At 37.4% G+C, this 10,719-nt stretch overlaps 1 protein-coding gene across 1 annotated transcript; it reads left to right on the forward strand.

Annotated features, from left to right (window-relative positions):
• The first annotated feature begins 7,665 nt into the window (after window positions 1–7,665).
• Window positions 7,666–10,479, forward strand: LOC138351529 (uncharacterized). Its single transcript, XM_069303334.1, has 2 exons — window positions 7,666–9,777; window positions 10,274–10,479. The coding sequence occupies exon 1, from the start codon at window positions 7,787–7,789 to the stop codon at window positions 8,711–8,713; it is 927 nt and encodes a 308-aa protein (XP_069159435.1). The 5' UTR covers window positions 7,666–7,786; the 3' UTR covers window positions 8,714–9,777; window positions 10,274–10,479.
• Window positions 10,480–10,719: the final 240 nt, after the last annotated feature.

Consider the following 10,719-nt stretch of genomic DNA (forward strand, 5'->3'; position numbering starts at 1 on the left):
CAACCTAATACACCCTAACGTAACCTAACACACCCTAATGTAATGTAACACACCCTAACACACCCTAACAGACCCTAACGTATCCTAACACACCCTAACATAACCTAACACACCTTAACATAACTTAACACACCCTAACATAACATAACACACCCAAACATATCCTAACACACCTAACACACCCTGACATATTCTAACACCTCCTAACATAACCTAACACACCCTAACATAATCAAACGCGCGCTAATGTAACCTAACACAAAATAACATAGCCTTAAACACTCTGACGTAACCTAACACACCTCTAACATAACCTAATGCACCGTAACATACCCTAGTACTTCCTAACCAAACCAAACACACCCTAATATAACCAAGCACATCCTAACGTATCCCAACACACCCTAATGCAACTAAACACACCATAACATAACCTAACACACATCCTAACATAACTTAACACACCCTAACATAACCTATCAGACCCTAAGGTAATATAACGCACCCTAACATAACCTTACACACCCTAACATAACCTTACACACCCTAACATAACCTAATACACCCTAGCGTAACCTGACACACCCTAACATAACGTAACACACCCTAACGTAACATAACACACCCTAACATAACCTAATACACCCTAACGTAACCTAATACACCCTAACGTAACCTAAATGTATCATAACACACACCACACACCTTAAAGTAATGTAATGCACCCTAACATAATCTAACACACCCTAACATAACCTTGTACTCCGTAACATAACATAACACCCTAACATAACGTAACACACCCTAACATAACCTAACACACCCTAACGTAACATAACGCACATTAGCATAACCTAACACTATAATACAGCCTAACACATCTTAATTTAACAGAACCTAACACACCCTAATGTAACCTAACACACCCTAAAACAACCTAACACCCTAACATAACCTAACACTACCTAACATAACCTAACACACCCTAATGTAACCTAACACACTCTAACATAACCTAACACCCTAACATTGTGGGAAATTTTTACCCACCATATCTAATAATCATCTAAGAAATGTATAATTTCTATATCATATCTAAATCATATCAAAATCATATCTAAATTGTATCAAATCATATTAGAATCATGAAAAATTCATTATATAGCTTGATCCTGGATGACAATGGCACCATGAACACGTACGCAACAGGGGCCCTTTTGATGCCTACGTGACTTTGTACATGATCTTTCAAGGATCCAGAAGCTTCTAGAAGGACTTCATAATTAAAAAACTATTGGAACATTGATTCAACATCCGGTAGGATTAAAAATCGAATCCTTAATAAGATTCAGTGGTACTTTCAAATACTACTTATAATCTTTAAATCTTATATCTAATTATATTATAATCACATCTTATCTTAATCATAAGTCTAGACTGTAAAAATAATCAATCAATATTCATTGAAGGCTACCGTGCTCAGAGAGCATGGCAGGGCGATGGGGGGAGTGAAGCGCCCACCAACAAGCCCAGCGGCACTCCGCGTTTGTTTACAAATGAGTGAACAAGTGACTGATCCTTAGCGAACATTACTAGCTCAAGGACACCTTATCTAACATTTTTATCGCCAGTGAACACTCTCTAGAACTGGGGGAGTACCTGGACAATATCTACAAGGAAAATCCTAGAACATTTATAAAATAATAGTGTATAGTGGAGATCAGTGACACGGTTTCCTCCACCTTCATTCATAAACTTTTATCTCGAATCATTCTTCTGCAACTGCAGGATAATCACGTAGCAACGCTACCAGATCATCATACAGCAACGCTGTAGCAAAATATCGTGCCTAAACTCAACAAGAGAGAGTTAATCAGTCTGGCAAACTTGTCAGACAGGCACCCCGACTGGCAGAGAAGTATATTGAGGGTTATTTGGTGTATGATTGGCCAATTGTATGCTTGTGTAACTTTAATATCCTATAAATCTGTCTGTTGGTTAAAAAGCGAGGCTAAGCCTCACATATCGGTACGTTTATTAAAATTGTAGTGTAGCTGTGAATCTTATCCAAGCACTGAACCTCATGGGTGTCCATTGTGTCAGAAAATAATTCAGCCTCAATAAGTAAAAACCTCACAAGTGTCCACAGTCTTGGAAGAGATTCAGTCAAGCTAACTGTATAAAGTGAATATGTCTGCATATATATTTGAATATATAAATTAAGTTATCAATTGCTTGCTTAGTTAATTTTTAAGTTATCATATAAGTTCATTTAATTGAATATAATTTCTAGTACTAAGTTAATAGTATTAAGACTACATTTAAGGTCATTTATTTATACTTTTACAATTTAATTTGTTGTTTATAGTATAAGTACATATTGGCTGTTAAGTTATGGTACTAGGTTAGACTATGTATGTTTAAATCTCTGATTTAAACAGAGCCAGTGTTCAGTCATACAACTGAATTTATCAAATCTTATCCTTGTATAAAATACAAGCTGATGTGAGATCCCTGTCTACAGGTGGATTGGAACTTCTATCAACTAAGTCATTCACCCCACCTGTCCCTTACAGCCCACAGTCTGTCATTAGGAAAAGAGGATTTAGGATTTACAACCCTAGCTAGAGATTTTAGTTGAATTAATTTGCAGACAGTAAATTTTTAATTTAGTTCAGTACAAGTCCCTGGTAGTCTCCTCTTATATCAATCCCAGCAGTTTTTTCCCACATTAATGGTCCTTCGAACCTAGATAATAATGGTCCTTTGTACCTAGATATTTATGATCATTCGTTTACCGAATATTTCAGTGCCAAATACATAAGAAACTTCTTGATTTTGCATTGGAATAATTCTTACATATTCTAGCCTAACCTAGCTATCAGCCAATATTTATCATAGCTATATATCTAAGTAAACAAATAGTTTGCAGTGGCTTAAGCCACCATATCCATTAACTAGTAAGCATTCATAGTATTGATAGAATACTAATACTGTTTTGTGTTAAGAAACCACAGTACTTAATTATATCAGTGTCACAGACACTGCACTGCATCTTAATCATAAATTACCAATTATCTACCTCATTGTGGTAACATTACATATATATTTAAGTGTATTATCTAGCATTATCTCTAATCTACTGATTTTCAGAGCTGCTCATTACATAATATTCTTTAAAAAAGTGTTATCATCACTGTAAGAGCATTCTTTACAATCTAACCATAATCAACTATATCATACCCTATTCCAGGTAAAACCAGTAGACATTCTACTGTATTTTATCTAACAATTATTAGGGTAACAGATTTTGTAATAACTTTGCAAAAATAGTGCCATTTACTATTTTTAAAAAATTATTACAGGATTTACCAACTTGGTGCATTCGTGCATTCGGGTCACAAATCAAATTATTACAGTACTTTTGATAATTGAACACCTGCTACAACCAGATTCCAGGGAGGAAATGAGGGACGATCTTTGGAATCATTACCTAAGTAGACAGGAAAGCTCATTTATCAAAATACATTAACATCATACATATTTATCAGAAAAAAGAGAAAAATCTCGGAATCTCCGAAACTCGGAAAAGGTCAAAATGACTAACAGTATTCCACCAACAGCTGAAACAGAAAAGAAAAGGACACAAAGTGTCTAAAAAATTACTTGAATCTACAGCCTACAGACCATTTAAATCAGGTGATAGACAAATGTCATCATCACTTGGCTACAATAGTCTACAATTGGGGATTAAGACCAATCTTAATCTCACAACACAATCTGAAAGGCTAACAGCCCATTGACAATGTCAATACAAATATTATCATCCATCTAAGATAACTATCTTAATCCAAGAATATAGTCTTGATCACCTAATCTCATGCTTTCACTGGAGTGAAAGCAGCCTCAGAAAATCTGAAGTTAATCAAGCATCTCAAAGAGACTTACTTAATAGAAAAGGCAAAGCCGAGAAAAAAGCAAAAGCAAAATGCTTCATCACATCATGAATAATGTAGATACACATTATTACAGATACAATTCATCCTTTAAGGAAATCCTTGGAGGAGTACAAGTGTTACATGCTTGTATGACCTACTTGCATGTAATTACTTACCTACAAGTGTTACATACTTGTAACAACATCTTATCACAAAGCCAAATCATTGATGGACTTCGAGCTTACGTACAAAGATTACGAAGCCGAGGAAAACTTAGATCTCAAGAAAAAATCCCCAAAGGTGAATCCACGGACAAAAGCAAAAATGTCCAGAATGGCAGTCAAAAATCAAGACAACAAAACTCCTCTTCTGCAAAGTGGAAACAGAATAATGTTGGCTCTTATGCTATATCCCCCACAGTTAACAGAACTGTAGGAAACCAAGCTCCTAAGACAGATAAAACAAAAGGAGCTACAAGTGCCCCAAAATGTTTATTCTGTCAAGAAGCACATACCATTTATCAATGCACAGTTTATGTAGGCCGTGCCAGTCGAATCGATCGACTGAAATCTCTGAACAGGTGCATCCGTTGTCTACGGAAGCACGATACAAGTGAGTGTATCACTCAATTGCAGAACTGCCAATATTGTCATAAAAGTGTACATCACACAGCACTCTGTGGTGATATTAACACTCAATCCAGATCACAGACTTCCAATAATCAACCTGCATCTCAGGCAAAGCCCAAAGATGATAATACCACAACAGCCGTACAATTCTGTACAGTAATGAGCAATGTCAACGACTTGGATACAGAAATTGTTACAACAGCCATATTGCCTACTGCACAGCTAGAACTATGCAATCAAGGAATTTGTATTCCAACTAGAGGCTTTTTTGATCAAGGGTCACAGAAAACCTTTATCAGTAAAAAGATGGCAGAAGATTTACAACTTAAATCTTCAAAGCAAGTATCTACATCCATATCAGGGTTTTTTACTAATTCTGGTCGTAGAACCTTTCCAGTAGTAAAACTCAATGTCTGTCTAGGTACATCCCAAAGGACAGTAGAAGCCATAGTAGTTGATAAAATTCCTACTGAAATGGAAGTGACTGGTCTGACAGCAACTATTAAATTCCTAAAAGAAGAAGGAATCCAATTAGCAGATCCTCTGCTTGATTCTGACTACATAGGAGATATCGGAATCCTGATTGGAGCTGACTACTATCATCGATTCATTCTGGGATCAGAAGAATCTATGGGTATGAATATACTCAAATCAGCAGGAGGCATATTGATGACAGGACCTATACTAGATCTTGAACCTTCAACTCCTGAAAAATCACATCATACAGAAACTGTAATAGTGGCATGACTAGGCAAAGAACAGTCACCACTTAAAATCCCCCACATGATTGATGATGGATTAGAATCTGTACCTCAATTGTGGGAACTTGATGCCATAGGAATAATTCCTGAACAACCAAGTCCTAATGATGTCTGTGCATATAATCAATACTTAGAAACTGTACAGTACTATGATGGACAGTACTGGGTAAGGCTACCATGGAAAATCAACCATAAAACCTTACCTACCAATTATCACATGGCTTATAGTCAATTTAAATCGCAACTAGCAAAGCTAAGAAAAAGGCCTGAGCATTTAAAACTCTATCATGAGATTATTGCTCAACAATTAAAGAATAAATTCATCGAAGTCGTGAAACATGACAATAAGCAAACAGGCCATTTTCTACCGCACATGGCTGTAATGAGAGAATCAAAAACAACTCCTTTACGGATAGTTTTTAATTGTAGCTCTAAATCTGGACCCCAAGGAACCAGTCTAAATGATTGTTTGCAAACAGGTCCAAGTCTAACTCAGAAATTGTATGACATACTGTTGAAGTTTAGACTTAACAAATATGCGTATTCAGCAGATATAAGTAAGGCCTTTCTAAGAGTTGGCTTACAGGAAGAAGATAGAGACTTCACTAAGTTTCTATGGGTAGAGAACCCAGAAGATGTCAATAGTCCTGTAGTGACTTTCAGATTCTCTTCAGTTCTTTTCGGCGCGACAAGCAGTCCATTTCTATTGCAAGCAACTCTAGATACTCATCTGAAGAAATCATCAAGTCCCTGTAAGACTGAAATCAGTCAAAATCTATATGTAGATAATTTTCAAGGGACAGTTAACAGTACTACTGAACTGTTACAATTATATCAAGAGGCCAACAAGGAGCTACAAGGTGCAAACATGCCACTACAATCTTGGGCCTCTAATAATGCAACATTGAATAATCAAATAGCAAGAGATTACCCTGAATATCACGTACCAGAATCACAAAAGGTGTTAGGTATGGATTGGGATTTAATCTCGGACACAATATCGATCAAATCTGTGCCAGTAAATTACAACATCACTACAAAAAGGGATTTGCTTTCACAAGTTAGCAAAGTATTCGACCCACTTGGTCTACTAAATCCTTTGACTATCAAGTGGCGTTTATTGGTGCAAGAAGCATGGAAGGCTAAGGTTGGTTGGGATGATCCACTACCAATCCAGTTACAAAAAGCTTGGATGGAAGTGGCTCAAGAACAAACTTTAGTTGAAAAGATAATCTTTCCGAGACACATAGTCGAGGAAAATGAAGAAGTATCACTACATGTATTCGCAGACTCGTCAGCCAAAGCTTTTGGAGCTTGTGCTTATTTAGTGACTTCTAAACAATCATATCTTATCACCTCTAAGGCCAGAGTCGCTCCATTAAAAAAGAGGACTTTGCCTCAGATGGAACTAACAGCACTGCTAACTGGCACACGCTTAGCAGTACATATCAAACAAGTCTTGTCTACCATGAACATCAAAGATGTCATTATATGGTCTGACAATGAAGCTGTCTTACAATGGGTACGAAACGACAACTGTCCTACTCCATATGTAAAAAATCGCGTCTCGGAAATTAAAGAAATTTCCGCAGGCTTTCAATTGTTGCATGTACCAACAAAGGATAATCCAGCTGATCTCTTATCAAGAGGTATGACATTTAAACAGTTTGCAAAGGCAGATATTTGGTTTCATGGGCCTCGATGGTTAGTGAATGGTAGTTGGCCTGAACAAAAGCCACACGTCATTACGACACAAACCATAACTACCACCAGGCAGCAAGCTCAAATATCAGTCTTTGATTGTACTCGTTACTCCTCGCTCATCAAATTAATCAATGTAACACAGAACGTGTTTCAATATCTCAGGAAAAAAGGTATAAAATACACTTTTCCAGATGCACTTATCTATTGGGTAAGACAAGCCCAGAGAGAAACTTATGGGAATAACTATGAAAATTTTCCGCATAAGTTAAAACACAATCTCGGTCTGTGGATAGACCAAGAAAATCACAACATTCTGCGTTGTGGAGGGAGACTTAAACACGCAGATATCAATCTAGATACCGTGCATCCATGGCTTTTACCAAAAAATCATTGGATCACAAGGTTGATTGTGTTGCATACACATCAACAAATCATCAAACATGGAGGAGTGTTAGACACACTCACACAAATCAGACAGCAGTACTGGATTCCTCAGGGAAGACAGTCAGTCAAATCAATCTTGAAGAATTGCATGATATGCCGAAGGTACGATGCAAGAACTTGCTCTTATCCAGGGCCACCACCCCTGCCAAAAGAAAGAGTGGTCCATCTACAACCTTTCGAAACGACAGGAGTAGATTATACAGGAGCAATATATCTAACAGGGACTGCAGATAAGCAACCTATCAAGGCATACATCTGTCTGTTCACCTGTGCTACCACCAGGGCAGTACATCTAGAGGTAACACCCGATATGACTGCTCAATCATTTATTCAAGCTTTCCGCAGATTCGCAGCACGCCGATCATGCCCTAAGCTGATGATTTCAGATAACGGAGCAAACTTGGTAGCTGGAGAAGGATGTCTACGGGAAATCTGTTCCCATCCTGCAGTTACTTCCACACTGGAACAGCGTCATTGCAGATGGAAATTTATCCCTCCGAGAGCCCCATGGCACGGAGGATTTTATGAACGGTTAATAGGAACTGTAAAAAGATCCTTGAGAAAATCTCTACACCGTCAGAAAATCAATCTTCGAGAACTCCAGACAGTAATCACGGAAATAGAATCAAGGGTGAATAACCGGCCGTTGACTTACTTGTCTGAGGATCCTACTCAACATGAGCCATTAAGTCCTGCCCACCTAATGTATGGAAGACTTCTGACTCCAGTACCATCTCTAGTGGATGATGAGATCAGAGATCCCTCATATGTGGGTCAGAGCGAGTTGGTTCAGGGGTATAAACATCTGTCCAGCATAATCCAAAAATGGAATGATGTTTGGACAAAAGAATATCTTACATCTCTACGAGAACATCACTATGGGGCCAATGTCCCACATAATATAGCTAATCTCCAACCTGGCGATATAGTCTTGGTAGACAGTGATGGCCCTAGGGCTGACTGGCCATTAGGTAAAGTTGTCTCAGTCCATCCAGATAGTCAGGGGATTTTGAGAATAGTCAAAATCCTGTCTAAAGGAACAACTTCCCTGAAGACATTGGACAAACTCATCCACATGGAATCAGTGAGCCAGCTGCAGTTAGATCCTGAGAGACCTCAAGACACACTAACTCCACAAGACCCACAGACTCCTAACAGACACAATCGTCCACAACGGACAGCAGCACAAAAGTGCAAGCAAAATCTGCACTTGTATTATCAATCCAATGGAGAGTAAATAAATACATATGGTTACTATTGTCCTAAGTATTGGACTCTGTGCCAGTTCTCTCCCTCTGGAAGATGTGGGAAATTTTTACCCACCATATCTAATAATCATCTAAGAAATGTATAATTTCTATATCATATCTAAATCATATCAAAATCATATCTAAATTGTATCAAATCATATTAGAATCATGAAAAATTCATTATATAGCTTGATCCTGGATGACAATGGCACCATGAACACGTACGCAACAGGGGCCCTTTTGATGCCTACGTGACTTTGTACATGATCTTTCAAGGATCCAGAAGCTTCTAGAAGGACTTCATAATTAAAAAACTATTGGAACATTGATTCAACATCCGGTAGGATTAAAAATCGAATCCTTAATAAGATTCAGTGGTACTTTCAAATACTACTTATAATCTTTAAATCTTATATCTAATTATATTATAATCACATCTTATCTTAATCATAAGTCTAGACTGTAAAAATAATCAATCAATATTCATTGAAGGCTACCGTGCTCAGAGAGCATGGCAGGGCGATGGGGGGAGTGAAGCGCCCACCAACAAGCCCAGCGGCACTCCGCGTTTGTTTACAAATGAGTGAACAAGTGACTGATCCTTAGCGAACATTACTAGCTCAAGGACACCTTATCTAACATTTTTATCGCCAGTGAACACTCTCTAGAACTGGGGGAGTACCTGGACAATATCTACAAGGAAAATCCTAGAACATTTATAAAATAATAGTGTATAGTGGAGATCAGTGACACGGTTTCCTCCACCTTCATTCATAAACTTTTATCTCGAATCATTCTTCTGCAACTGCAGGATAATCACGTAGCAACGCTACCAGATCATCATACAGCAACGCTGTAGCAAAATATCGTGCCTAAACTCAACAAGAGAGAGTTAATCAGTCTGGCAAACTTGTCAGACAGGCACCCCGACTGGCAGAGAAGTATATTGAGGGTTATTTGGTGTATGATTGGCCAATTGTATGCTTGTGTAACTTTAATATCCTATAAATCTGTCTGTTGGTTAAAAAGCGAGGCTAAGCCTCACATATCGGTACGTTTATTAAAATTGTAGTGTAGCTGTGAATCTTATCCAAGCACTGAACCTCATGGGTGTCCATTGTGTCAGAAAATAATTCAGCCTCAATAAGTAAAAACCTCACAAGTGTCCACAGTCTTGGAAGAGATTCAGTCAAGCTAACTGTATAAAGTGAATATGTCTGCATATATATTTGAATATATAAATTAAGTTATCAATTGCTTGCTTAGTTAATTTTTAAGTTATCATATAAGTTCATTTAATTGAATATAATTTCTAGTACTAAGTTAATAGTATTAAGACTACATTTAAGGTCATTTATTTATACTTTTACAATTTAATTTGTTGTTTATAGTATAAGTACATATTGGCTGTTAAGTTATGGTACTAGGTTAGACTATGTATGTTTAAATCCCTGATTTAAACAGAGCCAGTGTTCAGTCATACAACTGAATTTATCAAATCTTATCCTTGTATAAAATACAAGCTGATGTGAGATCCCTGTCTACAGGTGGATTGGAACTTCTATCAACTAAGTCATTCACCCCACCTGTCCCTTACAGCCCACAGTCTGTCATTAGGAAAAGAGGATTTAGGATTTACAACCCTAGCTAGAGATTTTAGTTGAATTAATTTGCAGACAGTAAATTTTTAATTTAGTTCAGTACAAGTCCCTGGTAGTCTCCTCTTATATCAATCCCAGCAGGTTTTTCCCACAAACATAACCTAACACGCCCTAATGTAACGTAACAGATTCTAAGAAACCCTAACGTAACCTAACACACCCTAACATAATCTAACACACCCTAATATAACCTAACACCCTAACATAACCTAACACACCCTAACGTAACCTAACACCCTAACACGCCCTAATGTAACCTAACAGATTCAAACACACCCTAACGTAACCTAACACTCTAACATAGTCTAACACCCTAACATAGTCTAACACAC

Source organism: Procambarus clarkii, chromosome 50 (assembly GCF_040958095.1).
Source record: "Procambarus clarkii isolate CNS0578487 chromosome 50, FALCON_Pclarkii_2.0, whole genome shotgun sequence".
Classification (NCBI taxonomy): Eukaryota; Metazoa; Arthropoda; class Malacostraca; order Decapoda; family Cambaridae; genus Procambarus; species Procambarus clarkii.

Coding starts and splice junctions, on each gene's coding strand:
- LOC138351529 (XM_069303334.1), top strand. CDS start 7,787: ATGACTGCTCAATCATTTATTCAAGCTTTCCGCAGATTCGCAGCACGC.